The 23,832-nt window shown below is 40.4% G+C and overlaps 1 protein-coding gene across 1 annotated transcript; it reads left to right on the top strand.

Moving 5' to 3' along the window:
* The first annotated feature begins 37 nt into the window (after positions 1-37).
* Positions 38-18,978, top strand: FBXO28 (F-box protein 28). The gene is made up of 5 exons (XM_065401344.1): positions 38-253; positions 11,025-11,134; positions 12,801-12,939; positions 14,654-14,849; positions 16,836-18,978. The coding sequence occupies exons 1-5, from the start codon at positions 38-40 to the stop codon at positions 17,228-17,230; spliced, it is 1,056 nt and encodes a 351-aa protein (XP_065257416.1). The 3' UTR covers positions 17,231-18,978.
* Positions 18,979-23,832: the final 4,854 nt, after the last annotated feature.

Below are 23,832 nucleotides of genomic sequence, written 5' to 3'. Positions count from 1 at the left end.
TCCCCCAGCCGAGGACTGGAGGGGGACAGGGCCCAAGATGGCGGCGGTGGCGGAGGAGCGGCTCCTGTCGGAGGGGGAAGGAGGCGCCATGGGCTCGGCGCGCCTCTCCCCGCCCCCGGCCCCCCAGCTCCAGGGGGGCCCGGCGCCCTTGGAGCAGCTCCCTCAGAGCAACACGCTGGTGGGGCTGCCCATCGTGGCCATCGAGAGCATCCTCGGCTTCCTCTCCTACGACGAGACCAGCCAGCTCCGCCTGGTGAGGGGCCGGCCGGGGGGGGGCTCCGTCGGGCGAGGGGGGCCGGGTCATCAGCTCCCCCTGGTGGGGGGCGAGGGGGGACGGGAAGGCAGCGCAGGGGAAGGGGGGAATATCAAGCCAGGGCCCGACTGAACCGAGGGCCCTGCTGCTGGTGCCCCCCGAGTCCGTCATGTCTGTCCCTGCTGCTGGTAGGGTTGGGGTGAAATACCGCCCCCCCCTCGGGTTTTGTCTAATGCAATTACTCGGGTCTGTCTGGAGGAAAAGGAGGTGGGCGGAAGGGGAGAGGGGCCCACTGTCACTATCTCTTGCAGCCTGATGTCGCCCGCTGGACCGATCTTACCTCAGTACTGTGCTGGAGTTGTGGAAAAGCCAGGCAACCCTCCCCCCATCTTCTGTTCAGTAACTTCTTAGTTGGGGGGGTGCATTTGTCCCTTTTTCCTCCCCCCCAAACCCCTAATAAGAGCCCCTGTGTTAAGCCTTTTGGTTTATTTGCCTCGGGAGGCATGCTATTTGTTTGCTCATCAGTTTCCTTACTTAATTGTTACATTCAACTCCTTTATGATTTAGTTGGGGATTGGTCCTGCTTTGAGCAGAGGGTTGGACTAGATGATCTCCTGAGGTCCCTTCCAACCCTGATATTCTGTGATTCTGTGTTTTTTCCTTGTGGGTTTAGTTTACTGAGTCCACATGTCCACTTATTATTTGTAGTACAGTAAGTGTACATGATAGATACAAAATGTATAGGAAGACAAGAACTTTGCTGCAAAGAGCTTAGGCCCAGATCCACTAAGGGACTCAGGCACTATAGTGTTCAGCATTGCAACAAATAACGTTTAGAAAATCACAGGAACAACAAACACTGTGATCCACAAAGCCTGGGTTAGGTGCCTAGGCTCCCTGTAGAATGAATGGGGAGAGGCACCTTAGAATGAGATCCACAAAGCCAGCATGCTAGACCTGAAGATGCCTAAGATAGCCAATGGGAGATGCTGAGCAGAGGGGTGTGTGCTAAGCCCTGCCCCTCTTTCAGAGATAAGTGCCTAAGTCCAGGCTGCAGGGAAGTGCTTAGCTCTGCTAGCGACCTGGAGAAGATAGGTTGTCCTGCCGCCTGAACTGTGTTTGGGGCCTGAAACTAAATGGCTGGGGGATGTGGGAGGAGGACCTCCCTAATAACCTTTAGCCTAATGGTTAGGGCACCCACCCAGGATCTGTGAGACTCCCAGTGCAAGTCCCCCCTGCTCCTGATGGGGGAGAAGGGATTTGAACAGGGATCTGCCACCTCTCGGGTGAGTGGTCTAATCACTAGCCTATAGACCAGTGGTGGGCAACCTGCGGCCCATCAGGGTAATCCGCTGGCGGGCTGCGAGACAGTTTGTTTACATTGACCGTCCGCAGGCATGGCTGCCCGCAGCTCCCAGTGGCTGCAGTTCACCATTCCCGACCAATGGGAGCTGCGGGAAGCGGTGCTGGCCACCGCTTCCTGCAGCTCCCATTGGCGGGGAATGGCGAACCGCGGCCACTGGGAGCTGCAGGCAGCCGTGCCTGCGGATGGTCAATGTAAACAAACTGTCTCGCAGCCCGCCAGCGGATTACCCTGACAGGCCGCATGGGGGCTGCAGATTGCCCACCACTACTATAGAGTAATTTTAACTCTTTCACTGACCCAGTTAATATTTAATTATTCATTTGTTTTATTAAAGTGTAACAACTTCAACAGGAGAGATTGAGGAAGATCCATATCAAAATATTCCATAGCCTAGTAGTTAGGGCATTCATATGAGAGTTGCCAGATCCTACTTCAAATCCCTTTTTCCCCCTCGGGAGGAGAGGGCACTTTAACTGGGGTTCTTCCACATCCTGGGTGAGTATCCTATCCACTAGGTTAAAGGTTTTAAGGAATGTTCTTCTTCCCTCCTGCCCCCCCCCGATTGCCTGAGGGGCCCAATATGGTAGCCGTGCCCAGAGGTCGCCTACCAGATCAGGTCTCTGGATGTGACTTAAGCAGATGAACACCTTCTCTTTCCCAGCTTGTGAATCATTCTGGGACTTAGGCAGGAGATAGGCATCTGAACCTTTATCATGCGGCAGTAGTGCTTAGGCAGGCGATAGGCACTTGGGTGCCTAGGGTGAGGCTGCAGTACACATGCCCAGAGGAAAAAACTTAGGTGCTGAGTGAGTTTAGGCATCTACAGGGCTAGGTGGCAGCTGAATGGGAGTTTTGTGGATTGCAGTGGCACCTAAAAACAGGATTTAGGTGCCTGAGTACCTTTGTGGATCACACCCCTACTGTCTCACTCAGACAGACATAGGTCAAGAGTTAATGTCCAAAAAATGTGCAGAGATGTAACTGAGATCAGTGTACCTCATGCTTGTAGTGTCTGAATAGCGAGGGAGTATAAACTCTGGATCCAGCCAATAAATTACTGTTAATGAATTTGTCGTGGATAATGAAGTAGAAGGATTAGGAAGCTTATGTAACCCTCGCTAAATTTGTGTGCCATACTGTTTCTATTTTAAGACCATGTAATTAGACTTCCTCTGTAACAAAACAAATATTAGAACTCTAATATTATAAACATATTTCTACAGTAATTTGGACTACATTTCTGGGAGAAATATTTTACAAAATCTGCCAATATCCTGAAGTGTATTTGTCTGATTCTGATATTAAATTGAAACTCCTTGAGACAGGGCTCCATTTCTGTTTATGCAGCACCAAGCGTGCTGATAATCAGTAAGTATTTTCCTCCAGGATGGATTAAGTCCACCAATCCTCACTAAGGTGTATGTGTGTTATTTTGAAAATAGGCTATATTTCAGACCTGCCCAACTATGAAGAAACCTTAATAACAGCTTTGAATGTACTATTTTGGCAAACTTCATTAATATGGCTCATTATTAAAGAATGATGGTTAAAGTATAGTCCTAGGAATTGTGGGATTTTGCTTCCAATTCCACCACAGTCTTTGTGTGTGACGTCGCCTGAGTGATGTGACCTCTCTCTGCCTCACTTTCCCTGTCTGTAAAATAGGGATGATATTTACCTCACCAGGTTGTGAAGCTAAATGAATGTTTGTAAACATGCTGAGATTCTTGAATGAAAGCAAAGTGTTATATTTACCTAGGGGGACTATTTTGTGATAGTGGACTACTTTTATTGAGGGGAAAATAACACTTTTTTTCCTTTTCTCGACTCAAAAATGCTTGGTTTGCTAATAAGTTGGTTATTATGGAGGACGGCTGCTATCAATAGAAGTGCTGGTGGAAGCCCTATTGTTGGAATATTTAGAGTTAGGGTGAATAAACCATTAACAAATATACTGTAGGGAACAGTACTGCACTGGATGAAGGATGAACAAAATAATTCAGTGAGTCTATTCCATCTTTAATTTTTGATTCAATGAAAGAGAAAAACAAATCCTTTCACCAAATAAGTTCCTCAGAAGGCATTTCTCTAAAGATAGATGCAGAGGAGAATTATTCCAAGAGAAAGAAAGTACACCCCTCTTTTCCGACCAGCCACTGACATCAAGAATCTCAGTGTAAACACCTCTGGCTTCTACTCCTCCAGGAATGGAAATATATAATCATCTTCACTTTATCTGTCTGAGGCTCTTTAAAGGGATCACTCAAAAATGAAAACAGTTCATTAAATGTGTTTAATCAGCAACCACGTTGAATCCAGTAAAGAGGAATTATGCAAGTTTTTAGTGCTGTATGGGAACCGTAGAGCCAATTCTAGACAATGAGATTCCAATGTGTATGTTAAATCTTTTTCATAGTTCCCCAGAAATCTTGTGGAGTTCAGGTAGTAATCTGCCTTAAGCTCTTCAACAAATGCTCAAGTATAAATTCAGAAGGCGATGGCGTTAAATAATATCAGTAGACTTAGTAAAGGCTTGCATGTTCCCATCAGGCTGTAATTAATAGTATAGCCAATTGTTTGACTACACTTGTTGGTTCGTTATGAAAAATGTTTTAGAGACCAAATAACCAAACTGAGCCAAATGTATTGTCCAAAGACAAAACAGTACAATATGAAAAGGAGACAGACATATACCCTCCTTTCAGGAAGCAATTCTGATCTCCCAGTGTGTTCACTTTACACATCACCTAAGATCCAGCCCACCAGTTTGTACCTGTTCCTTACTGTGTTATTCTGTATCTTACTTATCTTTATTTTGGATACTAGCATTCCAGGTACTGGTCTGTGAAGGCACCTCCCCACTTTGTATTGGGGCAGACTATTAATGTATTTTGCCTTTGACAGTTTTCCTTTTCCCTTATGTAAAACGCCAAGTTGTACTATTCCAGGCATTGTGGGATATCAAGAGTGAACACCATTGTGGGGAAAAACAATACAATTCAGGTGGCATATTCATCCATGCAATATTCATAGTGTGCGCTTAATACATACTGATGTGGTCTAATATGTATAACATACGTAGGCTAACAAGGCCCTGCTATCTGCGGTTCTTCAAACATTCCCACCACAGAATCATTTTCAGTACAAGGCTCTACCTAACTCCCTGGGTATGTATTGGCTCCAATTGCATATTTAAGTAAGAGAAGAATGAATGTGTCTGGTACTACACAGCATCTTGATAAAGATACCTTCCAGGGAGCAAGCAAGTCAAATGATACTAGTTAACCTGAGGTGCTCAAATCTATAATAAATGTGCATAATTTATATAAATGGGACCAAAAGTAGCCTAGCTCTCTCACAGAATATTGCATTCTGACAGTAACGCTGGGTTCTCAGAAGGGAAAAAATCTTTTGAAGATGATCATAGAATCCCATATGCGATTTGCCATCAGGACATCAATCAAGAAAACAATTAAGCTACTAGGCATGCATTGATAATGCAGTGGTTGACTCCGGACTTAGTTAATAAATAATCAAAGAAGGATAATATAATTAATGCCAATTACTATGGGTTTATGGAAGATATATCCTGTCAAACTAATTTGATTTTGTTTTGATGAGACTACAGGTTATTTGATAAAAGTAATACTATTGATGTAGTATACTTAGACTTTTGTAAGGGGTTTGACTTGGTACTGTACGACACTTTTGATTAAATAACTAGAACAATATAAAATTAACATGACGTGCATTTAAATGGATTAAAGCGTGGCTTAATGGACAGGTCTCAAACATTGTAAATGAGGAATCATCATTGAGTGGTTGTTTTTCTGATGAGGGATCCCATAGGGATCTGTTCTTGGCCCTATACTATAACATTTTTTTGTCAATTACCTGAATGAAAACAAAATAATAACTAATAAAGTTTGCAGATGACCCCAAAATTTGGGGGAGTGGTACATAATGAAGACATGTCGTTAATACAGAGCAATCAAGAGTCCTTGGTAAACTGGATGCAAGCAAATAATTTGTGTTTTAATACAGGTAAATATATATATGTTTAGAAACAAAGAACGTAGGCCATACTTAGAGGATGGGGGACTCTATCCTGGGAATCTGTGATTCTGGAAAGGATTTGGGGGTCATGGTGGATAATCAGTTGAGCATGAGCTCCCAGAGGCCAAAAGGGCTAATGCAATCCTGGGATGTATAAACAGGAATCTCAAGTAGGAGGAGAAAGGTTATTTTACCTCTGTATTTTGCACTGCTGCAACCACTGGTAGAATACGGTGTCTAGTTCTGGTGTCCAGAATTTAAGAAGGATATTGATAAGTTGGAGAGGGTTCAAAGAAGAGCCACGAGATTGATTAAAAGATTAGAAAACATGACTTGTAGTTAGGCTTGTTAGAATTTGATTTTTTTATTATTTTGGCAGATATCAATATTTTAGCTTTTTATCTTTATCAATGTAAATGTTCACAGTTCCACATAATTATGGGTTTTAAATTTTTTTACATTTTTATCTATTTAAATTATTACAGTTGTAGGAAAGTGTGCAGGGGTCAGACAATTATTTTAATAACAGTAGACACAAATTCAAAAAATTAAAGCTTTATATCTGTTAAAACATATTGTCAACGTCACATGCCAAAATATACAAAACAGATATACTTTAGGGCTGTCAAGCGATTAAAAAAATTAATTGCAACTAATCGCGCTTTTAAACAATAGAATACCATTTATTTAAATATTTTTGGATGTTTTCTACATTTTCAAATATATTGATTTCAATTACAACACAGAATACAAAGTGTACAGTGCTCACTTTATATTTATTTTTTATTTTTTATTACAAATATTTGTAAAAAACCAAAATAAATAGTTTTTTTCAATTTACCTAATACAGGTACTGTTGTACAATCTCTTTATCATGAAAGTTGAACTTTAAAATGTAGAGTTATGTACCAAAAAAACCTGCATTCAAAAATAAAACAATGTAAAACTTTAGTTTAGAGCCTACAAGTCTAATCAGTCCTATTTCTTATTCAGCCAATCGCTCAAACAGACACATTTGTTTACATTTCCAGAAGATAATGCTGCCTGCTTCTTGTTTACAGTGTCACCTGAAAGTGAGAACAGGAGTTTGCATTGCACTGTTGTAGCCGGCGTCGCAAGATATTTACATGCCTGATGCGCCAAAGAATGGGGAGTAGGTTTAAAACAAATAAAAGGAAGTTCTTCACACAGCGCACAGTCAACTTGTGGAACTCCTTGCCTGAGGAGGCTGTGAAGACTAGGACTATAACAGCGTTTAAAAGAGAACTGGATAAATTCATGCAGGTTAAGTCCGTTAATGGCTATTAGCCAGGATGGGCAAGGAATGGTGTCCCTAGCCTCTGTTTGTCAGAGGGTGGAGATGGGTGGCAGGAGAGAGATCACTTGATCATTGCCTGTTGGGTTCACTCCCTCTGGGGCACCTGGCATTGGCCACTGTCGGTAGACAGGATACTGGGCTAGATGGACCTTTGGTCTGACCCAGTATGGCCGTTCTTATATCTTCTTTGCATTTTTTCAAATTTGCAGTGAAAGTGTTCTTAAAATGAACAGCATGTGCAGGGTCATCATCAGAGACTGCTATAACATGAAATATAAGGCAGAATGCAGGTAAAACAGAGCAGGAGATATACAATTCTCGCCCAAGGAGTTCAGTCACAAATTTAATTTAACACATTATTTTTTTAACGTGCGTCATCAGCATGGAAGCATGTCCTCTGGAACGATGGCTGAAGCATGAAGAGGCATATGAATCTTTAGTGCATCTGGCACGTAAATATCTTGTGACGCCAGTCACAACAGTGCCATGAGAACGCCTGTTCTCACTTTCAGGTGACATTAGGGTGACCAGACATCCCAATATTTAGGTGTTTGTCCCGCGTCCCGACCGATCTTTGGTCGGGACACAATTTGTCCCGATATTTCGCTCCGCCGGCAGCACTCGGCTTTTGTTTTTGTTTTGCGCTCCACCGGCAGCACTCGGCTTTTTTTTTTTTTTTTTTGCTCCGCCGGCGGACCCCCCACCCCCATGTGTCCCGATATTTTCTTCCTCTCATCTCGTCACCCTAGGTGACATTGTAATTAAGAAGTGGGCAGCATTATCTCCAGTAAATGTAAACAAACTTGTTTCTCTTAGCGATTGGCTGAACAAAGAAGTAGGACTGAGTGGACTTGTAGGCTCTAAAGTTTTACATGGTTTTGTTTTTGAGTGCAGTTATGTAACCAAAAAACCTACATTTGTAACATGCACTTTCATGATAAAGAGATTGCACTACAGTACTTGTATGAGGTGAATTGAAAAATACTATTTTTATCATTTTTACAGTGTAAATATTTGTAATTAAAAATAATGTAAAGTGAACACTGTATATTTTGTATTCTGTGCTGTAATTAAAATTGATATATTTGAAAATGTAGAAAAACATCCAAAAATATTTAATAAATTTCAAGTGGTATTCTATTGTTTAACAGTGCGATTAATTGCATTAATTTTTTTAATTGCGATTAATTTTTTTTGAGTTAATCGCGGGAGTTAACTGTGATTAATAGCCCTAATATACTTAAATCGAACTCTTAAGTTCTCAAGCAGCTTCCCCCCCCCCTTCATTTTGCCTGTCTGGAAATTCCATTTATTATCAATGGAAATTTTTTCATTGGTTTGTGTGTCTATTGGCATTTACCGATTAAAAAATCTAATCCTTCCAAGCCTGCTTATACTGATAGACTCAAGAAACTCAATCTATTTAGTTTAACAAAGAAGTTTAAGGGGTGACATGATTACAGTCTATAAGTACCTATATGAAGAACAAATATTTAATAATGGGCTCTTCAGTCTTGCATAGAAAGGTATAATGTGATCCAATGACTGGAAGTTGAAGCTAGACAAATTGGAAATAAGGTGTACATTTAACAGTGAAGGAACCATTGGAACAGTTTACCCAGGGTCATGGTGGATTCTCCATTATTAACAATTTTTAAATTGAGATTGGATGTTTTTTCTAAAAGATATCCTCTAGGAATTATTTTGGGAAATTTCTATGGCCTGTGCTATACTGGAAGTGAGACTAGCAGAGTTTTTCAAACCTTGGGTCGCAACCCAGTACTGGGTCATGGAATGTCAGGCACTGGTTCACTCTGGTTAGCACCGCCGACCGGGACGTTAAAAGTCCCATCGGCAGTGCTGCCCAGTGAAGGCAGGCTAGTGCCTATCTGTTTTGACACCGCGCTGTGCACCGGAAGCGGCCAGCAGCAGGTCTGGCTTCTAGGCAGGGGGGCCACGGGGCTCTGCACGCTGCCCCCGACCCGGAGACCGGCTCCGCACGGCCAATGGAAACTGGGGGGGGAGGTGCCTCTGGCCGAGAGTCGTGCAAAGCCGCTTGCACGCCTCTGCCTAGGAGCCGGACCTGCTGACCAGGAGCCGCCGGAGGTAAGTCCATGCCCCAACCCTGTGCCCCAATCCTGTGTCCCAGCCCTGAGCCACCCCAGACCCCTCATCCCTGACCACACCCCAGAGCCTTACATTAAACATATGATCAAACCCCACAAGTTAGGGTGATTAAAAATATCCTGGCTATGTTCCATTCATAAAAAACCTCCATGATCTTTAGTATATTTTTATGCTGTATTTTGGTTAACCACAGCTGGGTCCCCAGAAGTCTTGGCTGACTCTGTTTTACTCACTTTAACCCTAAACTGTACTGGTTAGCCCAGTGTTTCTCAAACTGGGGTCGCCACTTGTGTAGGGAAAGCCCCTGGCGGGCCGGGACGGTTTGTTTACCTGCCCCGTCCACAGGTCCGGCCAATTGCGGCTCCCATTGGCCGCGGTTTGCTGCTGCAGACCAATGGGAGCTGCTGGAAGCGGCGGCCAGTAAGTCCCTCGGCCTGCGCCGCTTCCTGCAGCTTCCATTGGCCTGGAGCGGCGAACCGCGGCCAGTGGGAGCCGCGATCGGCTGGACCTGCGGATGGGGCAGGTAAACAAACCGGCCCGGCCCGCCAGGAGCTTTCACTACACAAGCGGCAACCCCAGTTTGAGAAACACTGGGTTAGCCTAATTTCTAACTGTACACAATAAACACTTAACACTATACATATGTGAAGGCATCCCTCCTTAAATAATTAACCCTTTAATAACCAGTTCCAACAATTACTTGAACAAGTCCCAAAAAAAACACATGGGATGGGGGTTCTACTCTCTCTCTCTTCACTCGATGGCTAACGTGCTTTTAGCTGATCAAGAAGTATTTACCCTGTCAGGACCCACCGAGCAGCCCAGGGCAAGCTTGCAGTACGTGGATCAGGGCACAGTGCGGGAGAGCTGAAGGGACTGAGATAAGGTAGCACGGACCTGTGCGGGTAAATCAAGTCTCCTACCACCTCAAAGTGTGGATCACCGGGCCCCAATGCAACTGTAATTTCAACTTCAGGTACCTCTACATTACTATACAATTCAACTTACAAAGCCCCCTTAATACGTGTATAAAGGAATCCCCTTTTTGCAAGTTTCTAAACCCCAATGACTAGTCAATAATACCCAATGAGGATGACATTAGAGTGCAATCCCACATCACCCCACATGCATCCTTAAACAGTTACAATTTCCATGGAGACCTAGTGGTGGGAGACAGGTGGTTACCCATGAGGGTCCTACCTTGCCTCTGGCATGCCAAGTGAGTCTGATGGTCAACACCATGTTAATTTAGCTCGAACCTGTGGTTTTTTTAGATTTGTCATTGTTTGTTTATGATAACCAAATCATATATATTGCTATGTAATAAAACATTTCCATAAGGTTGGAAAGTCTTGTCTATGAAAACCCCTGCCACGCAAGTGGGACAATTGCCAAAAAAGTCTAAGGTCAGTCTCTGTTTGTCCCTCTGCACTCCTTCAGACTTCTCTGAGAGAAAATGCTCTGGCAAAAAGCTTCTAGGTGTGAAATTAACTGCAAAGTGGGGTTTTGTCGTCTTTGATATATTAAACAACTTTTGAAATATCAGGTCCTACCTCTCTTTGGAGGATATTGCTAGGACCATTAGTGGACATAAATAACGAGTCTTTAAACATGAGTCTTTAAACTGAACTGCTGCTAAACTTTATTAACATGAAGGAAGAAGTGATACAGATTTCAATGAATTTTGCAGTTGCCTTTTATATAACAAAGAATCAGTAAAGGGCAAACAATTTTATTTTGCATTGTAGTTGACATTTTATCCAATTTAGGATTAGTTTGCAAATCAGAAAGAATAAAAACTAATCTTGCACCATTGAACAAGCACAGACTGACTAATCATGAAAACAACCTGTAGTTTGGTTTGAGACATTTGAAGTTTCCTTTGTTCTGTATTTTAAAAATAGGTTTGTAAGCGAATGGACTTGGTCTGCCAGCGAATGTTAAATCAGGGATTTCTGAAAGTGGAAAGATATCACAACTTGTGTCAGAAACAGGTTAAAGCACAACTTCCAAGGTATGTGCCAATTACAGCTATGGGTTCCAAATACTGTATCTTAAAACACGTAAGTAAGAACACAGTAACATTATTTCTTAGGTGTAAAGCTAAGACTGTAAAAGTTTACTTCAGTTATCTAGTTAAATTAATGTGTTTTAGAAAAACATTGACAATATTTTGGCTGTAATTGGAATTATCTGGTTTAGTTGGTAAAATTCCATGGGTTATTTTTCTTGCAAAAACACTTAGGCCAACCCTAAAGTCTGTTTGTTTAGATAAATGTTATCCTGTTTTTTTGTTTGTTTGTTTGTTTATTTATTTATTTGCTTCCCAGCCTGTCAGGAACTGAAGTGCTGTCAGAAGAGAGAGGAAGTGTCCAATATTACTCAAAATCAACTCCTCTGGCAAATCTAGGAGCCATGATAACTTGCTCCAAAAGGAGTGCCAACTAACCTACCTTGGCTAAAAGGATTTTTACCTACCTGTGCAATTGAGTAGACGTGAAACACATTTTTCATGTAACCTGGGATTAGAAAGGCATGATCTAATTTTGCATGTTTTCTTATCATGTATTTTGGAGCTAAGGGCCAATCAGCAACTGCATGGACACAGTATCCACTAACATAATTTGGAGCTGGATCATGGGCATTAGAAGACGATGTTAGAAGGGAATGAGAGAAGCTGCTTCTCACTTCTAAAACCTGATAATTAAGCCTAATTTATTGTCATGATTTAAATGGTTTCATTTTAGGTGTTGGTCCTGCTTTGAGCAGGGGATTGGACTAGATGACCTCCTGAGGTCTCTTCCAACCCTAATATTCTATGATTCTATGATTTTATTTCATGATTGTTACCCGGCATCAAAAAAGCTCGAACAGTCATCAGTTCTCTCAGCTCAGGTGAAGCTTGGGACTGAGTAAGTATGGAGGCTGGATTGCTGTTTATTAGTGGTGGTGGTTTTTAGGTCAGTTGCCAGAACACAAATGGGTAGTGATGAGAAAATCGCATTGAAGCACTCTGCCCCAGTGCATTGCTTTAAGACTACTCCTTCTAGTCCTTTAATATTTTTAATCTTGGAATTTTTTAAAAACTAAGATGCCTTTACATATACTAATTTGGATTAAAAAAATTTCACAGTAATGATTCAAGGAGAACCAAATTTGACAAATAGATCTAAAAATTATTCCAGTGTTTAGCAAATGTGCAGAGTCATTTGCTGGCTGGTTCTTGACAGCTGCAGCAATCTCTTGAGAAGGACAAAACTACTGGAAGTACACCTCTACCCCAATATAATGCGACCTGATATAACATGAATTTGGATATAACGCGGTAAAGCAGTGCTCCGGGGGGGGCTGCACACTCCCGTGGATCAAAGCAAGTTCGATATAATGCGGTTTCACCTGTAACGCGATAAGATTTTTTTGGCTCCCAAGGACCGCGTTATATTGAGGTAGAGGTGTAGTTGTATTTCTTTCTGAGTCTCAGCAGGTAAATGGCCATGTGATACAGGATTCAGAAACTCTGACTAATACACCGGATGCTGCCTGTTGGATCTTGACTTACACCTGGGCTCTTAAGAGCAGAAGGATTTAAAAGAACTACTGTTGCAATACTTCAGTTTTTGGTGGCTTAAAATTGCTAAGGCTGTGGTGTCATTTAATGGTTTCTGTATGCTTTCTTCTAGGCGGGAGTCCGAAAGAAGAAACCATTCATTAGCTCGCCATGCAGACATCCTTGCTGCTGTAGAAACAAGGCTCTCTCTGTTAAATATGACTTTCATGAAATATGTGGATTCCAATCTCTGTTGCTTCATACCTGGAAAGGTAAAATATAAAATTGCTTGCTTGTATAAATGTGTATTGTTGCTAAAAAATCATATTCCTCAACTTCAAATTATTAACAGCTGTAGCTGCCTAAAAGTGTAGTATAGTGCATCATTCTGGATGTACTTAGACATATTATAGGCAGCCTATGTACTGTAAGGGCTACCCTATGAATAGATATGCTTGTCTGAATGAGTTGTTTTTTGGCTTTATATTAATGTTCCAACATGAAAAATGGCTGTTGATTTGTTTTAAATTAACTCAGTATGCCAGTTGTGGATCATATTCCTAATAAATGTATTCATTTAAAGAAATACTTAAAAATGCTTGAATTGGTCACTGTTCTTTGCAGGTTCACTTTTACTGTTCATATGTGTGCTACTGAGACCTTTGAACAGATAGAACTCGACTTACAGTTTATTCCTTAAAAGTATGTAGATGCTGTATGTAGAGTTTGAGTAGTCCAGACTTACAAACTGTAAACACCAAACTGGAGGCCATTCCACCACAAACTCTCATCACCCAGATTATCTTGTGCAATATTTTTGGTACACTTCTGTAACAAAAAATGTATATTTGATGTGTTCCTAACACCATCTGTTGAGTATCAGTTAATATTAAGCATTTTAGGCCAAAGACAAATTGAACTTGAGTTTTTTCAGTACATGAGAGGAACACTTGTTTTTTTCCTAAAAATAGAAATACCATTGGAATACCTTGTTTAGCTATTTTAGAATATATTATCTGTGGTACTGTATCACCTAGCATATATGTTAGACCTAAACAAAACAAGAAGGTATGTCAAAATCTAAGCATATGTGTTCAGCTGTCATGTAAATTTGCTGTTTATTTCCACTGCAGTGTTTCATGTGTATTTGACACAATAGATTAAGCTATCAGAGGGGTAGCCGTGTTAGCTTAATCTATTAGATTAAGCTAGTTATATGGACACTAGCATGGTGTTCAAATCACATCTGTCTGTCATTGGCAAACAACTTCAGGTGTCTATTTCCCCATCACCATAGTATCTGAGTGCCTCACAAGCATTAAAGAATTTATCTTAGCACTATATCTGAGGCTTAGTCTACATTAGAAAAATTTGCTGGCATAACTATGTCAGCTACTAGTATAGAAAAAAAATCATACCCCTTAGCCAATTTAGCTATGCCAGCAAAATTCCTGGTGTGGATGCAGCTATGCCAACAGAGTGCTTTTGCCAGAATTGACTGCCTTGCTAAGGTGTTCAATGTATTTGCTAAGAATTTTCTTATGAGTCTCCTTGGAGAACGAAGCATACTGTACTAAGTATAAACTTTATGGGAGAGATTTTAAGGAGTGTACTAATAATAGAAGTAATAAGAAAAGAAAAGTTGCTAATTGCTGTCCAGGTTACTGTGGAATGCTCCATTACATTTCATGCAGTGGTTATGCAGATTAGTTCATATGTTCAAAAATAACTATTATAGTAAATTTACTGAGTAAAAGTTTCTAAAGATACAATGACAACGCAGACTCTGCCTCCACTATAAAATACAGCATTTCATTTCAGGTGATTAGTATAAAATTAGGAAGAACACAGGAACAAACTAGTGTAATGGGTATGAAATACCTGCCCATCAGTAGATCAGTGCTATAATTTCAGATTATACCAATAACTATCTTAATTTTTTCCCTTGAACTTGACAGAACATCTAACGGTTCTTAAATATTTTAGGTGATTGATGAAATTTATCGTGTGCTACGGTACGTAAACTCTACAAGAGCCCCTCAGAGAGCCCATGAAGTCCTTCAGGAATTAAGAGACATCTCATCCATGGCTATGGAATACTTTGATGAGAAGATTGTTCCAATTCTAAAAAGAAAGTTGCCTGGATCAGATGTATCAGGTCGTCTCATAGGAGCTGCCCCAGGTATTACTTTCAACCTCTAGTATTTTTAACTTTTTATCTAGCTGTTTTTGTCTATCTTGTTGTCTGAAAATTCACAACATTTCACTTTCTAGAAAGCATTCACGCCCTTGTTTGTTTCCCTCAACAATGGAATACCCCATTATAATCCAGCCTCCTGATGAAAATTAATTTTACATCCTAAGGACATTGAGTATGGAATGTAATTGTTTGAAAATTTAAGAAGGCTTTGTTTTGCTAGACTTGAATGTATTTTATAATTATGCATAGTGTGTATTCTTTAAACAAATACTTTTGTACCACTAATGAATGAGACTTTATAATCACACTTGGTTGAAATTTAGCACACAAAGCCACAATTCAATATGTTTGTAGTTTTATTAATAGGATAAACAAATGAGATAGCTTTCTCTTTGTACTACAATAATTTAAGCTAAAGCACCCTTAGATTCTTTATGTAACAAGAACCCAAATGTTTTGTTTTCAAATGAAATATTCGTAGGTGTTTAGTCTGTAACATGGAAAAGGCTTCTGGGCTCTGTAAAATATTAAACTGGATAAGTTAACACTCAAACTGGCTTTTTTTGGGGAGGGCACGACCAGTTACATTTTTCATACAACTTAATTTGTATGGGCCAAATGTTGAGGCAGGCTGCTGATCTGAGCATATAATGGCCAAAAGTAGCAGAAAAGATGCATGTCCACTAGCCTGTGTAGAATATACGTAGAGGCTCAGTCCCAACACCTTAGGTTACTAACAGATATAGTAAAGTATCCATCACTTGGAGTCTTTAAATCAAGTTTAGATGACCTTCTAACATCTCTGCTGTAGTTCAAACAGAAGTTTTTGGTTGACACAGGAATCTAATTTAAATTCTATAGTTCATGTAGTGCACGAGGTCAGAACAGATTACAACGGTCCCTTCTGGCCTTAACTTGAACACAGATGAGACTTCTACTGAGTCTCTCTGCTAGCAAGTGTTTGGGGGAAGTGGAATGAACAGCACCCACTAATGGCATGAGCAGCAGATTGGAACATAGCACAAGTCCCCATGGCTCAAAAAACATAGGACACATTGATGTAGCCTACTATCTCCCCATACCTCCACAATGCTGTGATCTGTAACAACACTTGGTGCTTAAGGATTCAGTGTTCTCCCCACAAAGAAATTGGAACTTCTTTGTTCAGGCTATGCTGCCTTTTACAAGATTTGCCTTATCTCTGTAGTAACATAGGTAAACTCATTCATATAGATTGATGCACTTGAGTTGTTCTAGGCTTGCGTAACCTTTCCAAAAAGGTGAAATACTGCTTTAAAATGTTTAAACAAAACTTACATGATAGAACTATTACAATCACGTCAATTTACAATAGCTATTATTGAAAAAAATCACTTCTACAAGTTTCTTGAGTCCTGCAGGTCTTGAAGGAATAGATTGTGCACACTCAATAATGGCTACTGAATTTTCATGATTTTCCTCTTAACTGTCACTTTTTAAAGACACTCAAACATTACATCAAGCTGACACATACAAAATATTCAGAATTAAGCTGAGTGATCTACTGTATGTCCTGCAGTAAGTCTAGTTACAGTGATGTGTCTAGTTTTTTGGCTTTGTGCATGTCACACCTTTGATAACTTAATTTAGTGGTTTAGAACATAATCTTACATTCATATTTTAGGCAAAAAGTATTTTCTTTATTCTTTATTCAGGAAGTTGAAAATAGCTTATGCTTTGACCTCTTAAAATCTGAAACATTGGGCGTAATTGTACCCTGATTTATACCATGAGCAAGCTTATTGACTTTCCTGTATATTGAGTATCTGTAAATAGTATTTTACATGGTCATAGTTTTACAAACCACTAATTATTCAGATTCTGGATTGGTCAACAGAATTGAACAGAGGGTATAAACTGGGGCACAATTTGATACATTTTGTTTAAACACAATGTAGAAAAAATAATCTTAAATCACTTTCTCTGAAGTTCCAGGTCCTTCCGCAGCCCTAACAACAATGCAGCTATTCTCCAAGCAAAACCCTTCTAGGCAGGAAGTCACCAAACTCCAGCAGCAAGTGAAAACGAATGGTGCAGGTGTGACTGTTCTAAGGCGGGAAATTTCAGAGCTTCGCACCAAAGTGCAAGAACAACAGAAACAGCTCCAAGACCAAGACCAGAAACTGCTAGAGCAAACCCAAATCATAGGTGAACAGAATGCCCGATTGGCTGAGCTTGAACGCAAACTGAGAGAAGTAATGGAAAGTGCAGTAGGAAGTTCTTCAGGTTCTGGTTCAAATGAGGAGTCCCTTAGGAAACGGAGAAAGGCAGTTGAATCCATAGACTCTCCTAGGAAATCCAAACGCCTTCGAAACAGAAAATAACTTGGGAGTAAATGACACCTCCAGAAGATTACACTGCTTTAGTAGCCCAAGCAGATTTGCTTGTCTGGATACTGTGATTAGCAGCATGGTGTCATTTAGGCTGCTGGCTCTTCAAAACACCACATAGACTTGAACAGTAACTTTCTCTCATTGTTGAGACTTTTTTTCCCTCTGCTTCTGTCTGGGTGGGCCTAATGCACAGGATCTTTATAATTTGCAATAGATTTGTACTAACCAGACCTGCTCTATCATGTTTTGAAGAGTTAACTTTTTTTCTGTGCAGATGATATGTGTTAAAGTAAACTTATTTGTGTTATGCATATATTCACATAAGAGATCTTAAATAAATCCAGTCTTGACTGATTAGAAAGTTAAGCTTACAAACAGATGTCCTGTTCACTTGAAGAAAAGACCCACTTTTTAAATCTTGTTTAAAAAAGTTGACTTTTTTGTTACAAGTGACCTTGTCTGGAATGTCTGAAAAGTAGTTAATACTTTTTGGAATCTATGTAACGAGTAAAAGTGACTTCTTACGCTACAGTATTGGCTATATATTTTTGTAAATTTATGAGCAAGGGACTTCTATCCAGTTTTCACACACACACACATCCTAGTTCTAAGTCTCTGGAGCCATATTCTACATTTGCATGAATATCTGCATGCATTGCTTAGTCAGCTCGCTAAAAGCACTTGCCTGGAGTTGCTCTTAAACCTCTACTTTCCCAGAGTTGTAGAGCAATTTCTTAGTCCTCAGCCATAACTTAGCATCTGCTTTCAGCACAGCTGCTTTCTGACAGTGAGGCGGTCTTGAGACCACTTGTCAACAAGTTGCAGGAAAGGAAAGTGTATTTAAGCAAAGCCTAGTTGCTGCTTCCACTGCCTGTAGCTTGCAGGTACTCTAGCTAAGCCAAAGCTTGAGAATTCAGCTGTTTTTGCCTATGGGTCCTCTAGTTCATAGGCCAAAATGAACCGAGTATTGGACAAAAGTTATCTGTTCCTTTAACAAAACAGGCTTAGTGGGACACAATTTGAGTGAAACGTTGTATTATGAAACTATTTCATGTTGTGGAAAAGAGCTCTCTGTAATACTTAACTATATTCTAGCTTTCCTTATCCTAAAAGGTAAATCACTTCAGACAAAAAAGCTTTAATTTCTTTTGCACTTCTGTTTTGAGCTTGTAACTGGAAAAGCATGTCTTGCACTGTTCAGTCTTTTGATCGGTCACTTTAACAACCTCAGAGTTGTTGTGTACAGTGATTATTTTTTTCCAGTTGTATATTTTTGGAACCTTATACAAATATCACTGTCCTTGTTTTATTTTAATGTACTAAACAATGTAGCTTTATCATTCGACTTATGTTTTCTTTTAATCAACTGTTGCCTTGGGTTTAGGTGGAATTAAATTCGGGCATCGCACTGAAAAATGCCACTTACTGGTGGTAGTTTAAGGTTTCGGAAAGTACCGTGGGTTAAAGTGCAAGTTCAACACTATTATATCTTCTATGCCTGTCCATGCAATGTGGTTCTTGTATTCAAATTAACCAAACAGAAATCAGATTTTGTTCTGTCAACTCTTTTGTGATAGTTGACTTTTTCTTTAAATTTTATTAATCCTAGGTTTTACTTCTTAAACACATTTAGTTCATATCAAATGTTTCCCATGAAACGTACCATCACAACGTAATGTCTAGTTTTTGGCAGAGTGTTTAATTTTTAAATAAACTTGTTTTGCTAGTTCAAAGTTATTTTACAATGGGTTGTTTCCTTAAACAAAACATATTAGCAGTGGGTAAACATTCAGATATCACTCTGGAACAAAGTTTAATAGCAGATGGCCTTTCTTTTAGCTGTTCTTAGTCTGTAGAACTTGGTTTTTGAACTATAACACTGTTACAGGAGAAAGGCCTGTTGGAGAGAACAGTTGTCAACAAAACACTTGAATGTTCCTTCATTTCTAAAAATGATTTTTGTAATAAAAATTAGCATGATTGTACCTGTTAAATGATAATTACTCTATGCATCATGACTTGGTACACGTGGTTTAATTCATTTAATGGGCTTATTCCTTTAACGGGTTCTTGTTTAGAAAGATTTAACCACAAATAAAGAGCCTATACAGTAATTGCATTCTTTGAACAGGCTTGTTCATATTCATTAGTTTAAGGTTTCACTAGTTTTAGTTTCTTCTGCCCTATTAACATTATGCTAACTAAAATCAGGAGCAGTGCTGAGTTGAATCCATTGAGCATATGCCTATGCAGTAGGTCATTAATGTTACCCATGGACCCTGTTTAACAGAGAGTTTTGCATCACGTTTATGTACATTAATGAAGGGAAATAATGTTGAGGTAAATTTTATGTAGATGGAATAAACTCAAGTCTTACCTGATCAGGAAGCTTACTATAAACATTTAATCACTTGTTATAAATGGGAAATAATTGTTCTTGTAAAATAACTTCTTTCACTAATATCTTGTTGCTGATACTGAATTAAACTTGAAGTATAGGGAAGGTATTCGTAGTGTAAACAAGGTTATATGAGTTTTCCCAGTATAGCTATACTGATAAAACCCTCCTGGTATAGCTTCAGTCATACCAGCAGAAGCATCTTTTGCCAGCATGACTGCATCTACAGGGTGTTTTTTTTTGCCAGCATAGATAAATTATTAAAACTCAAAAAAATCCCATCCTTAACCAACATAACTATGCCACCAAAACTTTTAAGGGTGGAACTGGCATTAGTTGTGAATTATTCTTCTCAAGTCTAGAAAAGGCCAAAAGCTTTGTAACTAAAAATTGCATTTTTATGAAGTGCAGTTATATTTTTCTACTATTCAAGTCTGCAGTAGTGTGCATTTGGATATTACTGAAAACCAAATATATTGCATAATGGTTCTCTTTAGCCATTTTTTCATCTGGTATAAACAATACCCGCAATCTAATGTACTTCCCCTCTCAAGTCAAATCATGCTATGAAATAGTCCCCTAAAAGACTTATCCTGAAAACAAGAATTGTGTAATTCTCAGATATTATCAAGCTTCTTAGCTTCTTTCCAACTTATTTAACTCAGCACGGCTTAAGGAGAAACCTGCAACACAGATGAGCAGTGCGCAGACTCTCATGAGGTGAGTGTTATACAATAGCTAAATATTTGCATATATTACTCTAATTCTCAATTTCTTTCAGGTTTCTTAGTCATTAGTTATCTAAGAACAAAAGAACAGCCACAGTGGGTCAGACCTTTCCATCTAGTCTATTATCCTGTCTCTGACAGTGGCCAGTACCAGAACTTCAGGAGGAATGCAAAGAATAGAGCAGTTAGCGTGATCCACCTCTCTCTTCCCCTCCTGGCTTCTGATAGTCAGAGGTTTAGGGTAGCTCCAAGCATGGGGTTGCATCCTTGACCATCTTGGCTAATAGCCTTTGATGGACCTATCCTCCATGAATTTATCTTGTTCTTTTTTGAATACAGTTATACTTTTGGCCATCACTACATCCCATGGCAATGAGTTCCTCAGGTTAACTGTGGTTGTGTGAAAAAGTATTCCTCTTGTTTGTATTAAACCTGCTGCCTATTAATTTAATCAGGTGACCCCTGGTTTTGGTATTGTGGGAAAGGGTAAATACCACTTCACTATTCACTTTTCCCACACCATTCATGATTTATTAGACCTCTATCATATTTCCCCTTCCTCGTCTCTTTTCTAAGCTAACCAGCTGCATCTTTTTAGTCTCTCCTTGTATGCAAGCTGTTCCATACCCTTGATAATCTTTGTTGCCCTTCTCTGAACCTTTTAAGGTTCCACTATATCCTTTTTGAGATGGGGTGACTAGAATTAGACAGTATTCATGGTGGGGGTGCACCATGATTTATATAGTGGCATTATATTTTCTCTCATTTTCTAACCCTTTCTTAATAGCTTATACCTTCTGTAAGCCAGAGGTGAAAGTAAGCTGGTCCGGTACGGCATACCGGCAAGAGCCGGTATGCCGTGCCAGACTGGACTGGCTTCTCCAGCGGGGCTTTAAAGGGCCCGGGGCTCCCCGCTGTGGCAGGAGCACTGGACCCTTTAAATCCCTGCCCAAGCCCGGCTGCCAGAGCCCCGGGCCCTTTAAATCGCCGCCGGAGCCCTGCCGCCTGCCCTGCCGTGATGATGGGGAGCGTCGGGCTGGGGAGCGGTGCCACGTAGGAGGCCCAGAAGGTAGCCTCATCACGGATTTCCCTTTAGAGGAAACTGCCTTGGAGAGGTCTGCCAAAGATGGGCCTAGGTCCCCAGGCATGGGTGGCACAGGGAGAGACATCAAGTCTCTTGCTGCGCGGAATGCCTCCAATGTTGAAGGTGCCATGAAACGTTGTGGGCCCTGACGGCTCCCAAGAGTAGGTGGTGGTTCCCAATTTGGGCTCAGTGCCCTAGGTGGTGTGGCCGCTGCCAGATGTGGCTCTTGGGGAAATTGAGCAGCCCTGTGCAGGTCTCGACTCGTCTGGGGACTCCCGGGTAGCTGTGTGCGGTGCTGGAGAATGACCTCGTTCCAACCGTGACTTCTTATGCCTCTTCTTAGGCATGGGAGAAGGGGAGCGGCACCAAGAAGGTCCCAGTGTCGGAGGGGCACTCCGCACCGATGCCGAGGTGCTTGATGCAGAGTCAGAGTGGCATGGTTCCAATGCGGGGCGCGGGGCAGCCTCCATCAACACAGCTTTTAATTGGATATCCCTGTCTTTAAGAGTTCGAGGTCTGAAGTTTTTTTAGATCCTGCACTTCTCTTTAATATGTGCCTCTCTGAGGCACTTAAGGCAGCTCGTGTTCAGGTCACTAATAGGCATAGGTTTGCTGCACCCAGCCCATGGCTTAAACCCCAGGGACCGGGGCATACCCCGTCCTTGGGGCTATGTCCCTAATTGGACTCCACTCCTAAATGCTAACTACTAACACTACAGTAACAATATACAAGAAAAGTCCAAAGTTAGAGAAACCACTATCGGACTTGCGAAAACAAGGAGCGTTCCAACAACCGTCACTGGTGGAAAGAAGGAAGTGAGAGGGCATGGGGCCAGCAGGGCCCGATGTACCAGCGCATAAGCACAGGGCTCCAGAGGTTGCCAAAGCCGGCCCTAGGGGGCGCGCGCACACACATCAAATATGGAATCGACATGAGCAAGCACTTGAAGAAGAAGAATCCAATCTTGCGTGCCTGAGGCACATATGCACCTAGAGTGGGATCTACATGGACAAATACTCAACGAACAACTTGTTCACTCTGGTAATAGCAGTCTGGAGGCAACTTTAAACTAGTGAAAAAATGGGTCTTGTCTTACCTTTTCCTTTTCTTTTATTATCTGTTCTAAGGAGCGACGAGCACTTTCAACAATTTGTCTTTGACAATTCACTAGTTCTGACAGTTTTTCCATCTTTTGCTCCACCATTTCATGCTATAAAATGTTTAATCATAAATCACAGTGCTGCAAGGGGAATACATATTATTTGTACTACAATAGCAATCCCGCCCCCGCAATCAGGATTGAAACCCCACTTTAGTAGGCACTGTTAAAAAAACCAAAACCACATACATACGAGGAAGTCATGGTCTCTGCCCCAAAACTGCTTACAGTCTTTCATGACGTAGTGAACATCCACACAGGTATCCCATCCCAAACTGATAACAGATTACACTTGGCTATAGTACAAGTGTGTGCTAAGTTTCAATAAGTGAGCAGCAAAAACTAACAAACAAAAAAAATCTAGAAGTGTTTAGGCACAGGAGATAAATTCAATGCAACTTTCAATTTACAGTGCATCAGCACATTGATTCAACAGGAACAAAAATTACTGAACTATTTTGAACAGCAAGAACAGAACAATTTTCATTGTTTAAAGTAGGTTAGACTGAAATTTTAAACTGAAAATCAATATGCTAAGAATTTCCTTTTTAGAGGAAATTCTCCTATTAGAAGTGTTTCAGTTTATCTGTCATTTTATTAAAATAATATATTGCTTGTAATTTTGGTGGTTTATAAAGAACTAGAGTACACTGAAACCCCATTTAATAAATTCCCAGTGTAATTTCTATTGTGAAAACAATCTGCTGATAAAAGTCTGAAAGTTGCCCAAAGCACACTACTATACATTTTCTCAGAACACAATACTACCGTCGCTCCTTTGCCTCTTACAGTTTCATTGTATTCACAGCATGTTAGGGAGACTTACAACCAATTTACCAGAAAGCTGTCCTAGCAGAATAACTGTTTTTCTCTCTACAGAACACATTTTTATTTTCTGAAATCTTTTCTTTAAGACAAGTAACTATTTTAAAGGTAATAAAAAAGTGAACCGCTGATGAGATTTAAATCATCTTCATGGTTGGATGCTTTTAAAGCACAAGATGAACAATTTACTTGAATATAATTTTAAAGGGATGTGAAAAATGCTACTGGCATATGTGGAGATATATTTCATTTTAATTTATGCTTTATTGAAGTGAGGTCCTGCTTACACATTAATGAATTAGTGAGAATATTAATGGATTAGAACATTGTGACAAGAGCATCTCCTGTTGCTTCAGCTTTGATGTATTTATAGAACTTAATATGGTGAAAAGCCAATG

The sequence above is a fragment of the Emys orbicularis genome, chromosome 3 (genome assembly GCF_028017835.1).
Source record: "Emys orbicularis isolate rEmyOrb1 chromosome 3, rEmyOrb1.hap1, whole genome shotgun sequence".
Lineage (NCBI taxonomy): Eukaryota > Metazoa > Chordata > Testudines > Emydidae > Emys > Emys orbicularis.
The sequence above is the reverse complement of the archived record's forward strand: the minus strand, read 5'-3'. Positions and strand labels throughout refer to the sequence as shown.